This window comes from Hibiscus syriacus, unplaced genomic scaffold (assembly GCF_006381635.1).
Source record: "Hibiscus syriacus cultivar Baekdansim isolate YM2019G1 unplaced genomic scaffold, ASM638163v2 tig00113725_pilon, whole genome shotgun sequence".
Taxonomy (NCBI): domain Eukaryota; kingdom Viridiplantae; phylum Streptophyta; class Magnoliopsida; order Malvales; family Malvaceae; genus Hibiscus; species Hibiscus syriacus.
This window is the reverse complement of record NW_024063471.1, coordinates 3,267,326-3,291,955: the sequence shown is the minus strand read 5'-3', so window position 1 is coordinate 3,291,955 and position 24,630 is coordinate 3,267,326. Positions and strand designations below refer to the sequence as shown.

General features: G+C 35.7%; 1 protein-coding gene and 1 pseudogene across 1 annotated transcript; one reads left to right on the top strand and one right to left on the bottom strand.

Annotated features, from left to right (window-relative positions):
* Positions 1-661: 661 nt before the first annotated feature.
* LOC120187416 lies at positions 662-23,248 on the bottom strand (annotated as a pseudogene).
* Positions 5,978-9,005, top strand: LOC120187510 (transcription factor BIM2-like). Its single transcript, XM_039191220.1, has 7 exons — positions 5,978-6,451; positions 6,610-6,700; positions 7,157-7,226; positions 7,338-7,433; positions 7,883-8,268; positions 8,489-8,615; positions 8,753-9,005. The coding sequence occupies exons 1-7, from the start codon at positions 6,325-6,327 to the stop codon at positions 8,846-8,848; spliced, it is 993 nt and encodes a 330-aa protein (XP_039047151.1). The 5' UTR covers positions 5,978-6,324; the 3' UTR covers positions 8,849-9,005.
* Positions 23,249-24,630: the final 1,382 nt, after the last annotated feature.

Sequence of the window (24,630 nt, the reverse complement as noted above, 5' to 3'; positions counted from 1 at the left end):
TCAAATACTCACAAGAGGAATTATCTACGCATGATTTAGAGTCGACAGTAGTCGAGTTTCCTTAAAAGATGTGACGTCATTATCTGTATAGTGAGCGGTGCTATAGTGGTGCTAATTACAAAAGCCTAAAATATTTATAGAATTGAAGAGAGTGAACCGAGACAGGAAAGATGAAAATTTCTTAATAAGAATTTTATAGGTAGAAAATAAAGAGATTAATGACTTTTGAGGTCAGGTTTGATGGATGTTTGTATTATCGTGGGAGACTTTGGTGGTGTTTATTTTTACTGTGTAAGGTTTGCAAAGCTCTTGTGTCTGCGCCGCGCAGACCACACGCAGACATTGGGCTTCGCAGACCGTTTGTTTTTTAGAAGACAGAAACTCTTCTAACGTCTGTGCGGCGCAGACGTGGCCTTATGTCTGCAGACGTCTTCTAACCTCTTTAAAGAGGGTTTATATTTAATTTTTATATTATATTATATTTGATTTTAATATTAATATTAATTTTTAAATAAATTAAATATTAATTTTTAATATTATATTATAGATATTAATTTTAATATTAATTTTTTAAATAAATTAATTATTAATTTTTTAATATTATATTATAGATATTTAATTTTATATCATATACATTTTTTTATATATTATTAATATTTATATTTATTTTAATTATTTTGATTTAAGTTTAAATATACTATTTTTTTGGATTTGTTACTTTTAAATTATATTTAAACTGTTTATACAAAATGTAAGTATTTAAACCACATTGCTTAATAAAAAGTGATTTCATTGTTTGATAATTAAGATTTTAAAATATAAAAAATTATAAATTATGTTTTTAAAATTTTAAAATATAATCACAATTAAATAAAAAATAATCATAAAATAATTTTATAAATTAAAAAATATTTTCTAAAAATATCATATAATTATAAAAAAATTATGAATATATATTGAAAAAAAAATTAAAAGTATTACATAATTGCATATTTAAAAAAATCATATAATTTAATGATCATTTATAAATTTTATTCTATAAAACTTATAAAACTAATAATACATGTGATTATGTGAGACTTATAATAGAATTAATAAGGTGGTGTTTGTTTTTCTAAAAAAATTATTATTGTAGTTGTATGAATTATTTAAATTTCAATATTGTAAAACTAAAATTATTTAAATCTCAGTATTGCAAAACTCTTTTAAGTTAAAAAAATCAGTTTATTTTAGCAATCTGCAGACGTTAAAAAACAAACAGTATTCTTCTTGCAGGCTGCAGACTTTTAGTCCACCTCTTCTGCTGCAGATGCCTGCAGATGTGGTCCGCAGACTGCAGACATTTTACCTCTGCAAAAACAAACACCACCTTTGTATCCTCGACGATTAAAAATTTAAAAAGATATTTTTGTTGAGGCATTAAGTCCATTAACTATGCATTCAGGTGGAAACAAGAGGTACCGAGATTTAAAGAGTCGATTGAGTGGCCTGGTTTGAAAAGAGCCATCACAAAATTTTTAGCAAAATGTCTTAAGTAATATAAGAGGAAAAGCTAAACACTAAGATGGTTGTATACGAAGCTTTATATGGGAGAAAATGTTAAACACCATTAAATTAGTTTGAGTTAAAAGATCGAAATCTTATGCCAATTTGAAAAGAAAAAAGATTGAATTTCAAATGGGAGATAAGTTGGACAATAGCATATAAGTTAGTTCTACCTCCTGATATGGACAAGATTCACAATATTTTTCAAGTGTCTATGCTCAGAAGGTATCGATCAGATCTATCTCACATTATCACACTAGAGGAAATAGAGATATGATCAGATTTAACTAATGAGGAAGAACCAATGTGGATCTTGGCTAAAGAAAACAAGGAGTCATGTAATAAGAGAATTCCTTTAGTTAAAGTGCTCCGGCAGAATCATAAGGTAGAAGAAGCTACTTGGGAAAGAGATGAGGACATGAGGAGGTAGTTTCCACACCTCTTCTTTTCAGATACTTCTTTAAATTCAAGGATGAATTTTCTTAAGGAGGAGAATTATAATACCCCAAATATCAGATTAGTGACCATATTGAAAAGATTTAAAATTTGAAGACTTATTTGTATAAATGATAAAAAGTTAGGTAATGATTGAAATAATGTTTAAGACCAATTTGTATAAATGAATAAATATAGAGGGTATTTTGGTCTTTTAAGGAGAAATGAATTTAAAATTCATTCTTTATTAGGGATTTTAGGAAGAAAAGGGGGAAAGTTAAAAACCAAGGGAGTTATTTCTTTTCTTCTTCCCCGTGCAAGGACCATCCTCTATAGCCAAAGGTAAGATTTAATTTGACCAGCTCTTCCTCTTGTTTTTGGATTGTTTTTGGAACATTGAGTATTATGGAAGCTTAAGGAAGGGTTAAGTAAGATTAAAACTAGGAGATGGTTGAGATATTTGAGATTGAAGAAAATGAGTTTTTGAACGATATGTTGGAATATGGTTTTTACTGATGTTTATTAGTATATTTGACTTGTCAAAGAAGTAAATAAGAGATTAGAAGCTTTAGATATGAGTAAAAATATACTAGAAAAAGTGATACGATTCTTGAGTTGAGATGTTCTATGAAGATTTTAGATGTTATAAGAGGTTAAATGACGTAAAGTTAGTTGGGTTAAGTAAAGAACAGTTTAATAGTATTGTTGGAGGTAAAAATAAGAGATTAAAGGGGAAAATTTAGTAAAAATCAGGCTGAAAAATGGTAAATATGGGTAAGGGTATCGGTACTGATATAACAATATCGATACTATAAGCTTAAATGGGTGGAAATATAACGAACAATATCGGTACCGATGCAAGTAGTGTCGATATTGATAGGGTATCGATATTAAAAGGGAAAATATCGATACCATGGATAACAGAATGCTAAAATAGTATCGATACCGAAAGGGAGCATCGATACCATAGTGTAGTAGTATCGATACTGAGAGAAAGGTATCGGTACCATAATATATAAGTATCGATACCATGGTAGGGGTATCGATACTATTGAGCCTGGAAATATAAGATAGGTTGAAATTGTTATAGAAATTGAAATAATAGTACTTTTAAGTATTATTAAAGTATAAATGTTAGGGAATATACTAACATTTGGTATGATATATGTCTTTAATGGATGCTTGTGTAGATCATAACCAAGCTCCTGAATCTAGCAAGAAGAAGGACAACTATAAAGTTGCTGAATAGTCAAACATCTCAATATCTTATTAGCGAGGATTACCAGGTGAGTGCATTCATTATGCACTTATGTGTTATGATGATTATAAATGCATGTTGCTTACTATATGTATGGTTATTACCAAATGACACTTTGTGTGAAAAAATAATAAATTCATAATAAGTTTATGAATTTCTGTATTGGTAGTGTGTGTGCAACCCACGTAAATTATAATAAGACTGTGAATTACTGTATTGGTATTATGTGTACAAAATATAGAACTTATAATGAATTGAAAGAGTTAATTGATATTATGAATAATTATTAGAGTAAAAACTATTTTAAAATGAAAGATTAATGTCCTATCTGTGCATTTGACAGAAATGTGTCAATTATGCCAGTTAGATGAAAGGTTAAATACCTTTGAGTAAAAGATTAATGGTATAGTTGTGCATTTGGTAGAAAGGTGTCAATTATGCAGTTAGATGAAAGGTTAAATACCTTTGAGTAAAATATTAATGGCCTAGCTGTGCATTTGGCAGAAATGTGTTAATTATGCTAGTTAGATGAAAGATTAAATACCTTTGAGTAAAAGATTAATGGCCTAGCTGTGCATTTGACAGAAAGGTATTAATTATGCCAATTAGATGAAAGGTTAAATACCTTTGAGTAAAAGATTAATGACCTAGTTGTGCATTTGGCATAAATGTGTCAATTATGCTAGTTAGATGAAAGGTTAAATACCTTTGAGTAAAAGATTAATGGCCTAGTTGTGCATTTGGTAGAAAGGTGTCAATTATGTCACTTAGATGAAAGATTAAATACCTTTGAGTAAAAGATTAATGGCCTAGCTTTGCATTTGGCAGAAATGTGTCAATTATGTGAGTTAGATGAAAGGTTAAATACCTTTGAGTAAAAGATCAATGGCCTAGCTGTGCATTTGGCAGGAATGTGTCAATCATGCAAGTTAGATGAAAGGCTAAATTCCTTTGGGTAAAAGACGAAATGCCTAACGGTGCATTTTGATATAAATGGTTTCATTCATTTATTTGACAAAAAAGATTGTAAAGGAATCTCATAAAGTAGACAAGTGGCTATGATGGACACCAAAGGTTGGCAAGTTGCCAACTTATGCACATGGAAAAATTCATCCTTGGTCCCTAAACTATTAGGTTATTTATACGTTTAGTCCTTAAAACTCAACTATAAATAGACTCAAGCACTTTCACTTGAAATCATCCCAATAAGTTATTTCTCCCATTTGTTTTCTTCATTCTCCCGTTTTGTAATATTATGGGAATTCTTAGGAATTCCATTTGTTGTAATATTTTGTTCGATAGTGAAGTTATCATCCGTTGGTGGTGCCCGAGGAGCAGACGATATTTTCGTTGAACCTCGTAAATTTGGTGTGTTCTCTCCATTGTTTATATTTTTTGGGTTTTCCATTGTGTTTCAATATTCAATAGTTTGACGGGTTTGTCCGCTGTGCAATTTAGATAGTTTTAATTTTGACATTTTAGATAATTTTTTAAACTACGTTCGTGTGGGAAATAACCCAGTTTCCCCAACACTAATTACATAACTCATCACATAAAAGCATCAACAAAATTATGTTATTAAAATTAATAAGATTACATACATGTTTCTAAAAATGTATAGATATTTATAATAATATTTGATTTTATTTATAAAATAGATTTTTTTTCTAATTAATCTAAAGTACTTACAAGTGGTAGTATATGTTCTAAAGTCTCTCAACCATTTGACAATAAACGTTTAAATATCTTAAGATCTATTGTGCTCGAAGAGAGGATATCTAAAAATAACAATTATTACTTTGATTATTGAGTTTGTGGCAAAATAGATTTTTCTAAAAATGATATAATTATTTATTTACACAAAGTATGTTTGATAATTAAAAATGTTGGAGGGGACTTTCGTGGGTTAATTAATTCCCATGTAAGCATAGTAGGTATTCGGGTAGTTTAAGTTTTTTATTTTTAAAAGTCTAGGTCAGAGTTGGTTCTCTCAAGTCAGGATTAGGATATATCTAAGTATAAATTGAAATTTATATAAGAATTTATAGATTGTTTATCAAAAGTGACAGTAACAAAACTCGAACTTGACCTTACAACTCAAATTCTTAAATCACAATTATTTGTTCTTAGCACTCATTGACATTAGGTAGTTCAAGTTTATAAATTATAAAAATATCTAATCGAACAATTTAATAAGGCCGCTCCTCAATCAATATTAAATTCAGTTGATATTTTAGTACTACCAATATTTTTTATTAAATCATATTAATATATAATCGTCAACCCTAATTCCCATTCTTTTGTGGACTTTATTTGATCCATTCATTTGTTTACACATATCTGCCCTAACTTTGAACCATGGCGTCTAACATCCAATGACTTATAGAACCCATTCACGAGTCGAATTTAATTTTTAATTTTAAACCAATTTCATTGGAATTAAAATTAAATAATAGAAGTATTTTTTTTAAATATTAATATAAAAAAATATTTTTTTGTTATTTTTAATGATAAAATAAATAAAAAACTCGAACTAAACCCACATATACTAATTCAAAGTTCAAATAACTACAATTCAAGAATATAAATATACTAAATATCATTTAGATGAGAAAATTTTAAATAAATATATTATATAATTATTCTAAATTAATAGAAAATAATTTCGAATCATGAACACCTACTAATATATGGTAGCTACAAATTTTGTTGTTACTATTTTTGTGATGATCATAGGGCCCATACAACATGGTAAAGAACAAATGAAGGCCCAATTTTAGTAAAAACATCAGGGAAATCCAGGAAGAAATTTTAATCTCACTCACAATTCCATCATCCTTGTTTGTTGTTGTCGCCACTTTCCTTTCCATCAAAACCAGATAACTTTGTTCAAGCACTCTTTTTGTTCTCGCCGGGAACCAGACAAAACTCCATATTTTACTTTCTCTACAATTCCCTACACTTTTTCCCCATCTATCAAAAAGCCTTCATCTTCCCCCCCCCCCAATCTTTTACTTTCTTTGCGGGTTTTACTTTTATAGTGTGTATAACTATTTTGTTTTTAACATCTGGAGAAGAAAAAGGAAATGAGGACGGGAAAGGGAAAGGGAAGTCAAGAGGAAGAAGAGTACGAGGAAGATGAGTTTGGTTCCAAAAAAACAGGGCCTTCTGTTTACACTGTGTCTGTCAATAACAACACCGACATCAACAATGGTATATTTATTAGATTGGATCCCAATCTTGTACACCATATACCCCCTTTTATTTATTTCTTTCTTCTTCATTACCATATTTCCATATGATTGTTCCTTAAAGGGTGTTCTTTTTTGTTTAATTTGGATTTTGTTTGGGTCATGCTTCTGGGTCTGTAGAAGCAGATGGGAAGAACAATGATAAGGCTAAAGCGATGCGATCAAAGCATTCTGTCACCGAGCAGAGGAGGAGGAGTAAGATAAATGAGAGGTGCGTGTCCATCTTGTATGGAAATTGGGGTTTTTTTAGCCTTACCCTTTAATTATTTTCATGTTAACCGAGCCAAAATTATGGTAATTGCATAAACCGTTGATTGTAACGGCTACGAAAGTTTTGAACTTTATTACTTCGGGTTTACTTTTTTTTATGTAAATATTGTTGTCATTCCAGCTAACTCACTGTATCATGACTCTACTGAGCTTTTGTGGAAGAGTTCTCTTTTTGTATAAAGCTAGTCTATTGTGTAGGAAATTGAAGTCGCAGATGTACTGATTTAAAACAATGGTTAAGTTCATTTTATAAAATGTTTAATTTGAAATGGCACCTGAAATTCCGGTGGTATCGGTCATCTTATGGTGACTGAAATTTCGGTGCCTTTTCTACTTGAATAGATGGTGTTTGCTTAACTTTCTGAATAGTAATTCTAATAGCTTCTGCTTCATTTAGGTTTCAGATTTTGAGAGAGCTTATACTGAACACAGATCAAAAGAGAGACACAGCTTCATTCTTGCTAGAGGTATGTTATGAACCTGGAATAAAACTACTATGTATGGTATTTATCTGACTATTTTCCTTCTGAAAAATTCTGCTTGAAAATTTTGTTGTTCGAACGATATTCTTTTTGCAGGTCATAGAGTATGTCCAATTTTTACAGGAGAAGGTTACAAAATACGAGGGTTCATACCATGGATGGAGTTCAGAGCCCACGAAATTAACGCCATGGGTATGTTGTTTTAAGGAAGGCTTTCTGTTCATGTGGCTTATGCAGTTTATTTCCGGTTGAAAAGACAAGCTATGGTGATTTCTGTTTATCCGCTCCATCAAGCTATTAGATATTCTATGAACGAATTATACAAGTCGGAGAATATCTATTAGTCCTTATGTGAAGGACGTGATATGCACTACACATTATATTTGTTAGTATCGAATTTTGAATTTTTATTAACCGTTTCAATAGTCTATGCAAAGGAGTATATATCTATTAGTCCTTATGTGATTCTTTTGAATGAATTAGAATTGCAATATTTCAGTTCTTTGTATTGCTTATTTTCAAGGTGCTAATTCATTGCTTAATGATTTACTTGGTCATGAAGAAATTGGCTGTAAATGGTGCTTGCTTATTTTCGATATTGAATTTCTGAATAATATCTTATTTTTGCCTTGATTGAATAGAGAAACAGTCATTGGCGCGTTCAGAGTTTTGTTGGTCAACCACAAGCTATGAAAAATGATTCTGGCCCAGGATCAACATTTCCCAGGAAGTTAGATGAGAATAACATCAATATGAGCCCACCAATGATCGCAAGTGCAATGAATCCTGCGGAAGCTGTTCATATCAGAGATGCGACATCCAAAGCTATGGATCAGCAACCCGAGTTGGAAAACAAGGGAATGCCTCTGTTCATTCAAGGTGATAATGTGTTTGGTCATCCAATTCAGAGATCCATGTGTGAGGCTCAATCAACCAGGTGTCTTATCAGCAACGATACATCAAACCAACAGGACAATCTGACTATTGAAGGAGGAACTATTAATATCTCCAGCGTCTACTCTCAGGGGTGTGCATATCTTCTTTTGCTTATTGTGCTCTGAAAATTTATTGCTCATCAATTATGTGATTAGCTTCTACTGTTATTCCGTTCATTGTAGGATTTGCCTCTGCAAGCTTGTACAACATTGCTTGTTATGCAGTACAAGGCACTCGTGCTGTTGAATGTTCTCGTTAAAGTTTAGATGATGAACAAGTAGGTAATGTTTGTGGATTTTGATGTCAAGCAGGTTATTGACTTCTCTCATGCAAGCACTGCAGTGCACGGGTTTGGATCTGTCACAGGCCAACATCTCAGTGCAGATAGATCTTGGAAAGCGTTCGAATAGAGGGCTAACAACTGGCACATCTGTGGAGGTACAACATATGATTAAAGATTGGATATCGACCTCATGTTGGTTGAACCGGTTATAGGGTTCAGTGTTTCACGTTAATTAGATTAGAACCTGCATGAAGTTGTTCCTCATCCTTTTCGGTGTATGATTTTTGTACAGGAACCACAGAATTCACCTGTTCTGGGAACGACCCATCTTAGAGACATGAGCAGTGGAGATGATTTTAATCCAGTTCGAAAGCTGTTGAAGAAATAAGACCGGCAACAACTTTTCAACTTCAGTTGTACACTTTTGTCTGTTAATTCTGTTTCATCTCGGTTTCATTATTGTAAATACTTCGGCTTTGTGTATTTTGAGTTCAGGTAAGACAAATCATGGATGTAAATATGTATATCGCAAATCATCTTGATGCCCAACTTTTCTTTGGAGCCGACTCACTGTTGATGACTGCGTGAACTGCTGAACTGGGAATCTAGTGTTCTTCAGAAAACATAATCCATAAGAAAATACCATTGTTTGAGTTTTCAGGCTGCTAATGAACATTTGATTTGATAAAGGAGCCAAGTTTGTTGCTAATTCATGTGAGCAAGAAAAGCATAGTCGTAAGCTGTTTCCTCACACTGAATGTAAATACCGCCTTCACCAAAATGCCCTTTGGTCATATTCGTCTTCAGAATGACACAACAAGAACATAAAGAACATGTACCATCTCGTACATTGGCCACCCGTTTAGTTGCTTCCCAAACTCCAACCCTTTGAATGAATGGTTAAATGCAACAATCATTAGTTAATGGATATATCCAAGTTTTGTTGTCTACTGTACGAAGAACTAAAGCCATGGCAGAAGTATGGAGGAAGCAGCAGACATTCATGCAAATACAAATGAAAAATCAAAGAGGAGGAAGTGAATTTACCTAGAGTTGTTAAATGATGCTGTAATCAGAACTGAAGGGTGGCAACCACCACGACGAATGTTCTTGTATGGAGAATAACTTAAAATACACTCGAATTGAGCCTTTATCTGAGGATTGCCAAATTCTTCATTGTCCAGTATAGTGAGAGGTAAAGTTGGATCCTGTACTGAGTTCAATATATCAAGAAATGATACCTGTTACAGATATTAACAAACTCTATATTATGACGGTCTAACAATAGATCAAAGGTTTATTGGTACTCAAAGTTAAAAGTCCTGTTTATTCCAAGTCTGCTTTTGAGATATGTAGTACTTGAGCAAGAGTAATATCACAGTAAATTTCAGGTCCTTTGCAAAAAAACAAACAAACAAAGAGGTGGCTGGCCTTCAAGATTGCAGCACGAACAGTTTCGGGTATATATTGAGAGCTGCCCCTATAAGAAGACAGCCGGCGCTAACTCCAATGGCACTCAGCTGATCTCTCTGAACATAGCCCTCATCAATAAGGTACTTCCCAGATGAAGCAAAGTCGTGTATAGAATTTTGTTTCAACAATCCATTTCCAGATTTATGCCATGAGGATCGTCACCAGCGCCACCCCTGTTCAGACAACAAATCGAATATTTGAGATAAGTAACAATATTCCAGACTGCCATAAATGGCCATATGCTGGATGGGTTCTTTCCTTCTTTTTTTCCCTTTATAACTGAACATGAAAAGCATGAACAAAATATAGATGCAACAAGATACTGAGTGTAAATTCAAGAATGTGAGCAAGTGCTTAAGGCGAAAATGATTTGAAACAAGGGAAATTCTATATAAAATGATCACAAGTAAAGTTCATCAAATGTAACCGGAATTTCTATATAAAATGATCACAGGTTTCCAATTGTCATTTAGTAAATGCAATACCTATAAAGATTGAGAAGTTCGATAACTCCTTCCAATAATTGGTTAATAATTAGCTCATTTCAGTGATTGAGAAAATTCAAGGTTTCCAATTGTTGAGATCAGCATTTGAAGCTGCACAGATGATAATAACTATTCTTTTCTCGAGAGGAAAAAAAGTGGATTCTTTATACTCATCATCATTACAAAAACTTTATAATGTTTATAAACCACAAAATGAACGCAAAAGTAAATTCCGTGACAACAAAGATAAAAGTTAAGAGTATTGGCATTGGAGGGGGTGGGGGGTGGGAGAATTACAAGTACAAGATATGAGAAGTAAGAGGTTGATCTTCTATCAACTATGGATCCAACATAGTATGCATCAGTGTATGCTTCTAGAGTCAAATTTCCCTCTCTTGTACACATAATTCCTTCGCTTGGTGTCCCTTTTAAGTATTGCAAAATTTGAGTCACAACCCTTAGATGTGATTCCTTAAGATTGTGCATGAATTGGCTCACAACTCCAACAACATATGTTATGTTTGGTCTAGTGTGTGACAAATAAAGCAGCCTTCCCTCAAGTCATTGAAATGAACTTCTATCAATTGATGCATCATCATTTTTTTTGAATCTCCAAGCTTATGATTGACCTCTATTGGTGTTTCTGTTGGCTTTCACCCTAGTTTTCCAGTCTCCTTCAACAAGTCCAGAGTATACTTTTGTTGAGATATGAAAATCCCCTATCGTGAATGTGTCACTTCAATTCCAAGCAAATATTTTAATCTTCCAAGTTCCTTAACTTCAAAATCCTACCAATTCCTTCAAGATCATTTCATGTGACAATTATGTCATATATATACACCACGAGTGCAGTCATTCCCCCTGATGAAAAGTGTTTCACAAATAAAGTATGGCCACCTTGACTCTGTTTAAATCCTTGTCCCATCATCAATTTAGGAAACCTTTCAAACCAAGCTCTAGGAGACTGCTTTAGTCCATATAGAGCCTTTTTCAACTTGCAAACTGCCTCTCCAGTACTTGGTCCAAATCTAGGTGGTATATCCATGTACACGTCCTCTTCAAGATCTCCATGTAAGAAGGCATCCTTAATATCAAACTGCTGCAAATTCCATCATTGATTAGTTGCTAAGGACAATAGAACTCTTACTGTATTCATCTTTGCAACAGGGACAAAAGTTTCAAGGTAATCTTCCATTGGTTTGAGAATATCCCTTTGTCACCAACCTTGTTTTGTACCTTTCTAATGAGCCATATGATTTATACTTAACTGTAAATACCCATCTACATCTCATTGTTTTCTTCCCTTTTGGCAGTTTCATTAAGTCCCAGGTTTTATTCTTTTTCAGTGCTTTCATTTCATCTTTCATAGCCTTTTTCCAGTTCTCATTCTCTAATGCCTTGAAAACAGATTTAGAATGATAATGGTGTTTAGGCTAGTAAGGAAAGCTTTGTGACTAAGGGATAGGTTTTTGTAAGTCGTGAACAAGTAGGAAGGATGTTTAGTGGTACATGTTCTTTTTCCTTTTCTAATAGCAATGGGAAATTCAAAATCAGAATTAGACATAACATTTTCAGTAGTTTGATAAGAAAGAGTTTTAGATTGTACCTCATATTGTATAGGAACAAGAGAAGGGAATGATTGAATTTGTATAGGTGTCTTCTTCCTTGAATAGACCGGTAGAGGACGAGTAGTGTCCTGGATGGCTGGTTGTGGAGAAGTTGGAGTAGTAGTAGGCTGAGCAGACTGTGTTTTGCTGCATTTGGCCAGACTAATCAATAAGCGGTTGAAGTAGGAAAAAATCAACAGCAACATCCATATCTTCCTTAAATGATATCTCCCCCTGAAAAATAAAGAACAGTAAAATAACTCTTTTTTTCAATAAAAGTATCATCAGTAGAGGTGTATTATTTTCTTGTAGGTGGGTGATAGCATTTGTAGCCTTTTTTAGTGGAGTAGTCAATAAATATGCATTTTAGTGCCCTTGGATCAAGTTTTCCCCTTCCCTAAGAATGCATATGAACAAAAGCAACACACCCAAATATTCTAGGTTTTAGGTTAAGAGATGGACTAAATTTTGGATAGAATTTTGTGAGAACTTGAAGAGGACTCTGGGATTCAAGGACTTTTGTGAGTAGTCTATTTATCATGTGGGTGGCAGTTTACACAACCTCTCCCCAATAATGTTTAGGGACTTTGTTTTGAAATAGAAGAGCTCTTGTAGTGGCAAGGATGTGGCCATTATTCCTCTCAACTACACCATTCTTTTGAGGAGTGTTAACACAAGATGATTCATGGATGATACCTTTATCTAGAAAATAAGGAGATAGGACTTGGTTAAAGTAGTCTTTGATATTGTCTGATCTGAATCTTTTTATTTCAGTCCCAAATTAGGGTTTAATCATAGTGTAGAAGGTTTCAAAAGTAAGCGTAACATCTGATTTTTGTTTTTGGAGGAAGATCCAAGTGACTCGAGTACAATCATCTATGAATGACACAAACCATCTAGCCCTAATTATGTTAGGAATAGTGGAAGGCCCCCAATCATAGCTATAAATAAGAGTAAATGGGGTAATAGTATTTTTATTGCTTACTGGGAAAGAGGCACGTTTATGTTTTGCAAGTTCACACACTTCACAATGAAATTCTTCAACACTTGAGGAATTAAACAAATAGGGGAATATAGCCTTTAAAAGGTGGATGATCAAGGCGAAAATGATTTAGTCAGATTAGGTCTTTATTGGTTGTAGATTCTAATAAGAGTGACAAAGATTGGGTATCCAAGACTCTAATCGGTCTATTGGGGTTTTCAAGGTAGTATAGACTGTTTACTTCCCTAGCGCTCAATCATCCTCTTCATTTCTTGCTTCTGAAAAATACATTGTGTAGGATAAAACAAAACATTGCAGTTAGTATCTTTGATAAGTTTCTGTATAGATATGAGATTGGTAAACAATTTTGGTACATGAGGACATTTTTAAGAATAAGGGTTTCACTTATGGTAACATCTCATTGACCAATAATTGTTATGATAGTACCATTTGTAACTGTGGTTTTTTTTACTACTAGATAGGGTGTGTGTAGGTAAGGAATTTGAGTGAGGAATTAGTTATATGATCTGTGGTTCTTGAGTCAATTATTTAGGAATTTTGGGCAGGTACGTAGGTGAATAGTTTCAGACATTAGAATCCTGAGAAAAAGAAGAGGATATACCTGAGAATACCAAATTGCATGTACCTGTAGAGGAAGGTTTCTCCAAGGATTCCAGTAGACTCTTTAATTTTTCAACTTCTTCCTTATTGAACTTAACAGATTGTTCTTCAGCCTTCTTAACAACTTGTTTAGTTGTATACGCTCTGCTCTGTCCTCTTGATGAACCCCCTCTCTCGATAAAATTCTTACGTTTTGATTGAGGCTTTCCATGTAACCTCCAACATTTATCTTTAGTGTGGCATGGCTTCTTGCAGTAAGTACACCATAGGGAGTCTTTGTTAACTGTTCTTGTTGCTTCTAATCTACCTTAAAAAATCTGCTGTTCCAGGCGTGTTGGTTCCTCAGTTACAGCCTAGTGACCAAGGTTATTTTCAACTACCATCACCCCTTTCATCCTTCTTCAGCTCGAATGATAGGAATGGTCTTGTTCATTGAAGGCAAATCTTTTTTTCCTAGGATCTAGACTCTCACTACATCAAACTCAATGTTCAGTCCAACAAGAAAATTATAAATTCTTTCTTTCTCAACAAACCTTTTTAGGATTACAGAATCTTCACTGCATTTCATTTGAATGCATTGATAATGATCAATTTTCTGCCAAAGATTTTGCATCATGTTAAAATATTCTGTAATTGACTTGCTACCCCTGTTTAGTAGATGAAATCTTGCTCTTGATTTCATATATCTGGGCAGCATCTCGAACCTTTGAATAAGTTTGTTTCACAACATCCCATATCTCTTTGGTTGTCCTAAGAAACATACATGTGTAACTAATCTCGGGCATAGTTACATGGATCACGGTACGCTCGGTACGGGAACGTGGAACGGGATCGCAATTCGCTAGGTCTCTAAAATTCGGTACGGGGGGTAGACTTCTTTCGGATCGCTCTGGTACGATGTACCATATAAATTGGTACGATGTACCAGTTTCTTAGATAGAGATCAATTATGCATGGCTCCTTTAGGAACAAAATAATTCAAAACTCAAAATCTAATATGCATAAATCCGATTTAAGGACTAAAATAAATTGAATAAAAAATGAGCATGGCTCTTTTAGGAATAAACCCACGCGAACAAAAATGGACCACCCTGGACCCCAATTAAACGGCAGTGTTTAACCAAACTATCTAAAGCCTTTAAAATTTAACGTAAAAATATATCATAATTTATGTTAAACCTAATCCCTTTCCCGTGCGCCGTTTTGAACCTCTTCTCTTATTCATCCTCTACTCCTCACACCCGCATGGCCAAAAGTCTTCACAGCCCCAGACCCGAGCAACTTCGAACCCTCTTTTTTTCCATCACCTGAGAAGGAAACCCAAAAGGCTTCGATCATCGATCATCAGCCCCGACGAGGAGCTGTTTTGAAACGGTTTCCCCTCTCCCTCTTATTCTCCTCTGATTTTTTCTCTCAAACCCCGAATCCCTTTATTTTTCTGATTGCATCTCCTCTTATCCCTGCTGCAAAACTACGATGTACCGAATCGCGATTTTGAAATGATCCAAACGCGTTCGTACCGTGTTTTGGATCGCAACGTTCAGTACGTAGATCGTGGCCAAATGAGCGATTTATGTAACTATGATCTCGGGCACCATTGAATTCCACAGTCATGACATAACTAATGAGTCTGCCTCATCTCAAACTTCAAACTTAGGGTCTCCTTCATTAGGACCAGTTCCTAGGAGATAACTGAGTTTTCCTCTTCCTTTTAGGAACATTCAAACCAGTTGGGATCACTTAAGATAGTTCTTACCATTCAATCTATAGGTTGCTTGTATATTTTGTAAGTCACTAATAGAATTGAGGTGACTTCATTCATTGTGCCTCCTTGAATGGTTTCAGCTCCACTGGAATTATCCTCATCACCCATATTTTTATTGGGCAGATACTTGATTCTTTGCAGGGAGTTTAAAGGCTAAGTTGGATTGTTTAAGTGAGGATAACTGGACTCGAAAAGAAGAGCTGCAGAGGCTCTGATACCATGTCAAAATTGGTTTATCTCTCCATCGGTTATATTTCTTTATGTACAAAAATACACTATTTATACATACACATTGCTACCTTATCTTAGAAAACTACTAAACTAGGTATGTAATTGATTCTAGGAGTAATTCTAATTCCTTAAAGTTAGAGATCCTAACTAGTAGAATATATTTACAAAGATCCTACATAATCTTCCTAATTTAGGAAGCTAATCTCTGACGATAATCATGCTTTAGAAGAAATTACCACTGGAGATGACAACACCACTCTGTATATTGAGTTCATGAAGTCGAGGTTTGAACCTGGCTCGATACTACATGAACTAGGGTATATGAAACATCTATGGATCAAGGTCCTCAATCTGCATTTGAGGCTGCGAAATGACTCATGCCAAATTGAAAATCAGTGCAAGTATTAGCAAGTAAAAAACAACTAAATTGAAAATTGTGCTACAATTGACTATAAAGCATAGAATAGAGCTTGGAAACAATAACAACAATTCTTCTAGTATATTTATTTAATTAAAGAAGATAAAAGCAGAAACTGCAATACCTTATAGTCAACATTAATAGGAAAATCAATAGAACATATCATAGGAAAGCCATTCTTATTGAGAGAAATGACCAAATGTCCATATCCTGTAAACTAGTATCTTCACTAGGAGAGAAAATATTCTTTCTTTTTTTTGAAGGTAAGAACATTTATTCAGAATCATAACTATCGTTACATTTCGGAAGGAGTCTCGTTAAAAACCCTTCTAAACTCTAATTGAAAAAAAAGAGTGCACACTAACCGAAATACACTAGAACAAAACTGGCTTGTGAGAAAACCAAAGGGAACAAAACGGACAAATGCTATACATAGGCGACCTAACCGAACAGCTCAACCTCTAATTCCACTTAGGCCTAGCAATCTTCTCCCTCAACCCGAGCATGTTCCACGCCTTAATAGAAGCAAGACCCACCATCACCCCAATCTCGTTGTCTTCTACACTCCACCTGAAAAAAACCCTCTACCCTATCGCCTTTTTGGCATACCAATTTGCCATGGCATTGCATCTTCTAGGAACGAAATTAATAACCACCTTCACCTGAGCCATACAGGAAACAATAGGAAGAATCACGGTGGACCATTCCCCAGAACCATTGAGACATTCGACAACCAATTAGCCAATACTTCACAATCCGATTCAATTACCAGCCTATAATTAACATGCAAATTCGAAGCTATAAACCTGTCTAAGGCTTGCTCCACCTCCATCACCTCAACTATCAATGGGGAAACATTCCCAATACTTAACGAAAACGAGAGAAGCAACTCACCCGAATTATTTTGGAGGACACCCCCGATTCCCCCGTCCCTCTGTCCGATCTCACAACCCCATCTACATTACATTTTAAGGAACCCGGAGGAGAAGGGCTCCAGGAAGATGCCACCAATTCCGTCTTCTTTAAAAAAAAATCTCATCTGAAGCACGCGATAAGTCCGCGATCAAATCTTCTGTCCTGAAAGTGGCCCCTTAGAACTTTGCTTCCAACCAATAAACCACTCTCACCTTGACAGAGAAGAACACCTGTTTCACATCCAACTTCTTCCCGTTGAGTACCAACTCATTTCTATGAAGCCATAACGACAAAATCACTACTAGAGGGATGATACCACAAACGATTTTGCACTTAGAATCAGTAAAGAGAAGCTCCTTCCACATTGACAAAAATAATTTAGGATCATCCGGCAATGCAGTAGAAATTCCCCAAATTCCAAGGAAGGCTCCCCAAACTCACCATGCAACATTACACGAGAAGCATAAATGTGATACCGATTTCTCACCATCCTAGCACATGGGACAGTTACTTTTTGCCACTGAGACTATTTCTCGTTTCACAAGTTCCGAACAGACAAGAACCCGACGGAGGAGAACCCTCCAGACGAACGCCTCAACTTTGTAACAAGCGAAACTTTGCTTGATCAGCGCCTTCCAGTCGAAATCTGCTCTTCTTGATGGAAATTGTAGAGCCTCTGCAGCCTTTATCGTGTAACTCCCATCTGAAGTCCCCTTACACTTAAACCTGTCAAAACCATAACCAGGCCTGTCAAACTCCACCAGCAAACGAAATAGCTCCTTGTACTACTCTCTCTCCCAGCCAAAAACATTCCTTCTAAACTGGATATCCCAAACCCAACCAGAATCTATTTTGGTTCCAAATTCCGCCACTGTCCCTTCCTTATTCAAGACAAGAACAAACATCCTAGGAAAAGCAGTCATAAGTGGGCGGTTACCAATCCAAAGGTCTTGCCAAAACTTCACTCTCTTCACATCGCCAACTTGAATTATACAATAATCTCTTAAGCTTTGCTCGCCAATCTTTAAGTCGAAAGCTTTTAGAATATCACGCCATATCCAGGACATACCACTATCCCTCAGGTTAGGGGGTCAAATATCATCTGGATCTAAGTTGTACTTCACTCGTAGGCGATTTGCTAAAACCTTACTCAGAAACTTGTACATTCTTCCCACTAGGCTAATTGGCCTAAAATCATTCAACGACGATGGACTTGGTTTCTTTGGAATGAGTGATATATAAGAATAGTTCAAACTATCCTCCAATCTCCCATTGGCGTAGAAATCTTCAAAGAAACCCAGGATATCCTTCTTTAACTCCGGCCAAAACTTCTTAAAAAATTGAAATTAAAACCATCCGGGCCCGGAGCCCTGTTCCCGTTAGTACTTTTTAGGGCCTGGAAAACTTCCTGTTCTGTAAACTCGTTCTCCAAGATTCTTACCTCCCCCGGATGTAACTTCTTAAAAGGTAAACTCATATGATGTACAGCCAGAGTTGGCTTGCCATTGAAAGCTTCTTGGAAGTGAAACTGAACAGCTTGCTTCAGATTCTCAGGATCGTCTAAAGCAACACCATTTACCTTTAAAGAGTTGATCAGATAACTACTCCATGTTGACGCGAAAGTGTGAAAAAATGGAGTATTGCGATCACCCTCTGAAATCCATCTGATCCTAGATTTCTGAAGCCAAGATCTTTCCTTTTTCCTATATTCAATCCATAAGCTTGCTCAGATTGGAGTTCCTTAACTGACACTGCATCGTCTTCCTTGGATTGCAACTCAAACTCTAACTCGCTGATTCTGATCTCAAGCTCTCCTTGGTGTTTTAACTTCTGAAAATCAAAACTCTGCAATTTTTTTTGGTTGGATGAAGAGAGGTGTTTTAACCACTGCTGATCCCCTCTAACTTAGTTTCCTGAAATAAGGCGATCTTTGCCTTCGAGCTCTTAACCAGTCTTCTTGCAGCCATAACCTTTTCAGACCTCCCAAAGCCCCTGATGTTCCATGTAATTCCAGAGAAACTCATAAAAAGAACTAAACCCTGAAACACGTGTAACAAAATTTACTCCTCATGCCTCACATTGCGCGTTTTAATTCCTCCTCCTCTAAGAGAATCATTTCAATCACTGTTTCCTGCCCTTCTCTGAACGAAATCTATAGTAATTTGCAGACCTCCCACACCGCTTCAACTTCCTCCTCTATGACCCCCTCATTCGCATCTCTAAGGGAAACATTAATCGTCAGAACTTCCCCTTCCAGAGTGGCCTTGGTTTGCCTTCTAAGTGCTGTTCTAATTATTGCCCTAGGAGCCGACAAGCCTTTCCTAGCGTAAACCAGCAACGAATTTGGGATTACCATCGAGGAAAAATGCTGCGAACTACTCACCCTACTTTCTCCCCCCTTTCGTGCACTGCCAACCAGTTCACTATTGTGTCTGGGACCACTTCCTCAGAAAGAGACATCTGGGCCGGTAAGCACTCTAGGGAGGAGATGGAATCCAACATAAGTCCAAAGTTTCCATAATGGGCACTGGGACGAGATGTGGTTCTGGTCTCCGAAGCACATCTACCGTTTTCTCCCTTTCCCCAGACCCAGGGATAGTTAGATTTAATAACCCGGTTAATCCAAAAAAGGTTGGGGCTGAAGAACGTTGCACTGGAACACCACCTACCACGTGCAAAACCCCATCCTTGACAACATTGTCAGAGACGCTAATTAGATTGTTCCCCCTGCCGCCCACGATTTGTCTGTCCCCCGAGATTTGGCCGTTATTTATTAATGCCCGTGAGATCCCAGAATCTCCACTTCCCCCGAGAATCCCGATTCGAACTCCGAAATTCTGCTATCATTTCTGTCATGTCCTGAGTTCAAGCCGTTCGCCAGAGCTCCTCCGGCCGACGAATCAACAAGATCATCCAACGTGATTACAGTGGGAAGCGACCCATCAACTCCGTCGTCTTCCGAAAGCCACTCATCCACGAACCTAGAGGGACCTTCTTCCTGACCTTGACCGACCGAAATACACGCCTCCTCTCTAGTCGAAATCGTGATACAAAACAATCTTCCTTTCGATCTCACCTTAATATATTCGGGAATATCATGTAGACTTACTACTTTACTAGGGCTGGAGAGAAAATATTCTGGAAAATTACAAATACAGAAAATGTATTATGACATGCAATTAAGGATAGCTTGAGTAGAAGTTTCAGTTAGAAAAGACGAAAAACAAAAAGGAATAAGGCATCCACTTCTTCAGATATGAATAGACAAACCTGCCAGGTGGTTGAGTGGATATCTCCAACTCGACATCTAGCTAAATATAATCCTTCATTGGAACACTTCATATTTTCTTTCATAGGAGCATTTGTAAGAATATAAAAGATACCAAAATGATGTTCCAAAAATTATTGTATGCCAGAAACGCGGTTATGTACCTTTTGCAAGTGACTCAAGGGATCAGTTGAGTCTAAAACATAAACCTGAAATAATGCAATGGGATACAAGATTGGCATTGGTGATAACTGAAATCTAAAAAGCATAAAAGAAAAAGGTAACGAAAGGGTATATGACTTCCTCAGATGAACTCCTTGAATTTGAATTCACAGTTATGAACTTGCCATCTTTAGTTCTCGTTAGGTCCACACAATAGCTAGAACCATTTTCTGTAAATACCAAGGTATCATCTGTATTACCCACTCCGATTGTTGTGCGAAGAACCCTGCAAAAAATAGAGTTAGGTTGAAAAAACATCTCAAATTCTAAGAAAAATACGGCAATGCAGTGAAGAAGTATGCCTGTAAGGTAGTTGATTCTCATCTGTGATTGTATAGAACAAAGTCCGGGAATCTTGATCCCATGCCAAGCTAACAACTCCATCAACTGGTGCCCTTGGAACAATACATCCATTTCTAAGGTCCTTAACTTGAAGCATGAACAATATCCCAAAAGGGTAACCAGAAAAGGTGATCTTAGCCCACCGAGAATCTGTAACTCATTTTGGAACTCTCTCTCGGTTTGTAAGGAGAGCGAAACGTCAAGTTGGTGTTGACGTTGGTTTCATGCGATGTGAGAGGAACGGAGGTGCGGAAAGAATTGGGAGTTTTCAAGGAAGTGCGCGGGCTTCAGATGGAAAAGGTCCGAGAAGGGACTGTGACCGTCCATTTCTACGACTTGAGACATGCTGAGAGAGCGTTGAAAGAAGAGAGCAGCACATGCAACAACAAACCAAGGTCCGGGACCACGACATTGCATCTACTGCCGGGTACGACCCCAACGCTCGTGGACTCGTAGCGGGGATACACATTCAGGCGCACTTCGTTATTCCGGCATGTAACACTGTCCCCAACGGGATTAATCAAGGAACTATCGTGGTTTTCAATTTGGACCCCCCGTTTCAATTTCGAAACTCAAAAATATTTTCCAAGCTTATGGTATGTTTCCCTTCATTTCTCGACCTTTAATCTTTTTGTCTGTAAAAAGGGTTCGATTAGAGTTAAGTTTCCATGTTTAGTTCAGTTTTTGGTCCATTGAAATAAGCGGTCTCTTGCTTTGTTTAAAATTTGGAACTTTGTTGTTCTTCTGTGGAAAGTGGATGAATCATATTTGGGGTTTGTTGTTCATCTGGGGAAAGTGGATGAATCACAAGTTGAAAAGGTAACATTTTTCTTGTTATTTTGGGGAAAGTGGATGAATCACATTTGAATGCAAAACATGGCTTTAAAGAGCGTGAAAATAGAGTAAAAATGGGGGAGACTTTTGGGGTTTATACTTGAAAATAAAGAGAGAAGGGCTTGAAAAGGGGTCATAAATGTGTAAGAAGAAGAATAAGAAAGGTCAGAGGGTCAGTCAAACGTGCTGAGTCAGCAGTGTAACGTGACACATCAGTATTCCGTAACGATTGTCAACGGCCGTTAACGTCGAGTGACCATTTTGTAACAAACGATAACGTTAGTGATCAATTTGTAATTTTTGAAACATCAATGGTGAAAACGATTACTAACCCAAACATTAGTGTAGTTTACCCGCCAGAAAATTATGATCCGGTGAAATTCGACACTGACCTACATGAACATAACCTGCACTTACGACTTAGTAACACTAATCACAACCATAAACAAAGAAAAAACTATTTCATTTTTAGCCGTACGTCTATGCTGCACAGCAATAGCTAAGGTTGCTAGACTTAAGAGCCATGTTTTCGAACACATACAGTTGAAAAAAAGATTCAAAGAGGCCTACCATATTTTTCAGCAACTTCATTCCAATCAAGCAAAATTTTCTCCCTTCCAACCCCAGCTTTCACATAACTGAGAAGCCTTTCCGCCCAACCACGTTTCTCAGTATTGAACCTCCTGCAAAGAACCGGGTATTCCTTCCCTTCTGGAATGTATTCATAGTAAAGCCTGCATAAAATGTATGTAAACTCATAATTCATTTCTTCAACAACAAAGATAGACAATTTCAACTGAAAAAAGGAGACCTGAAAATTCATTAAGCTGCAAGTGTTAGTAAGGTTTCATAAATATTTTAAACGCCAACACAACGTAAAGAAAATAGCTTTAAGAACGCATCAGTTAATAAAAACCGAAATCTCAAACACTGGGAAAAATAAGCCCAAAATAGCATTAACACAACCATGATTGACCAAAGACGGAAAATTCCATATAAAAAATGAAATGGGTCATATTAAGAAGACACAAACCATGGTCCAAAACGCTCAACGGGGGTGGAAACCTTGGGGGCATCCGGCTTTTCATCTCAGCAACCAGAGTTCATTGCAGGCATTGAGTGTCGGCCATGAAAGCTTGAGCATAAGAGTTTTCTTGGTTGAGGTAGTTTAATAAATCAGGGTCGTTGGTGTTGCGCATCCAATGGTAAGGATCTTGCAACGAATGGCCGTGAAGGGAGACTGTGAAAGGAACGCTTTTGGGAACTGGAGGGGTTTGAGAAGGGACAAAATGGGCTCTGCTCTGCATACGGAAGAGAAAGAAATGAAAAAAAAGGGGGATTAAGGTGAAAGAAAACGAGAAAGGGTGTGTCCTGTTGGGGATAAATCGGGAGAGAAGAGACATGGAAGTGTAGTTTCGAAGACTGGGAGAGTACTCACCACCATTATGAAAATCTCGTGGAGTGCGTTCATCTATTACTTGGGGCAAGAACAAAATTAAAGAATATTTCAGGGTCATTTTCGGACGATTGATGATATTCTCAAAGACATTATTGATACTGTTGGTATCTGTCTTAGGAACAAAGCTATAAACATACTTGATATTACTAACTTTAGCCTTTGTCATGTTTGGGGTATTGTTTAATCAATCTTTAGTTTGTAATTAGGCTTTTGTCTTTTCGTTTATTGCTTAATTGGTTGTATTTTGTTTGTGCTTTTGGGTAATAAAATTTTGAATTATCCAAAAAAAAAAAAAAACTAGGAGAGCATATAAAGTGAATTCACTAGCTATTTATAGATTAACCACTTAAATTATTTCACTATTTAATTAGTATTATTAATACCCATTTCAAATATAATTACGAAAATAACACTTAAACAATAATAATTTTATAAAATAATTTATTTTTGGTTTAATTACGGGATTGATCACTTACGTTTGTATTTTGTCCACTTTTTCTCACTGATTTCAAAAAACATAATATATGTTCACCTTTATTTTTATTTAATTCATATATGATCACTTTCGTTTTTATTTAATTAAGATATGATCATAATGCGCTAACTGTCGTTAACAAGGTGACGTGATATTTGGTATAATCACACATTTAATCCATGTTATCTATATATTCTCTCAATTTAGTCATACTTTAATAAATTAAAATAAATATTTTGTATCTTGGGAAACCAAACATGTACCCAACCATTGATCCAAAACTAATGCTTGTTCAAAAATAGACAACATGGTGAATAATTTTTTTTGAATAATGTGGTTGGAAAAAAGAATGACCCGAATAATGTGGTATTGATATTATTTCTTCAGATAGGGTGGATGTTACAATAATCATGGGAGACGCATGGTACTCTGGGCGACCTAAGCTAAGTCGTACTACAGTTGATGCATATAAGGGGGTGATGCGGGGAGAGCAATGCGTCTCCCCTTTGTTTCATTCTCATTCACGCATGCATGACAGTTAAAAAAAGTATGTGTGACAACTGAAATTTTGGTAGGGATTTTTTTCACTGGTGATGGGTGTATTGATTCCCGTATCAACTTCAATTCATACCTTGCATGCAGACTATACCATGTAACATAAAAGAAAATTTCCCCTTACAACTTTAACCCATACCCTGCTCAACCAAACAACTTTAACATAAAAAATAAATAAATCTCTCTCTATATATGTGTGTGTGAAGGAGTTTCGGGAATGGACTTCATAAAACAAAAAGAAAAAAAACAGAAGATTGAAAGAAGGAGAAATTGATAGTGAACATTTGATAGAGATGGAGCATTTGCAAATAAGATTGATAGAGGGAACATATTAAGAATTTGGTGCATATTTTCTTTCTCTATGCTAAGTTTAATAAATTTATTTAATTTTTTAATATTATTTTATTAAATATTATTTATTTAATATGTAATTTTTTACAAAAAAAAAGAGTGATCGAAAGATATTTTTTAAATCAAGTTGTTGGAAAAAACAATTAAGTGTGAAGAAATTCTATTTG

Coding starts and splice junctions, on each gene's coding strand:
- LOC120187510 (XM_039191220.1), top strand. CDS start 6,325: ATGAGGACGGGAAAGGGAAAGGGAAGTCAAGAGGAAGAAGAGTACGAG. Junction 7,227..7,337: donor CAGCTTCATTCTTGCTAGAG/GTATGTTATGAA, acceptor TTCTTTTTGCAG/GTCATAGAGTATGTCCAATT. Junction 8,269..8,488: donor TCCAGCGTCTACTCTCAGGG/GTGTGCATATCT, acceptor GATGTCAAGCAG/GTTATTGACTTCTCTCATGC.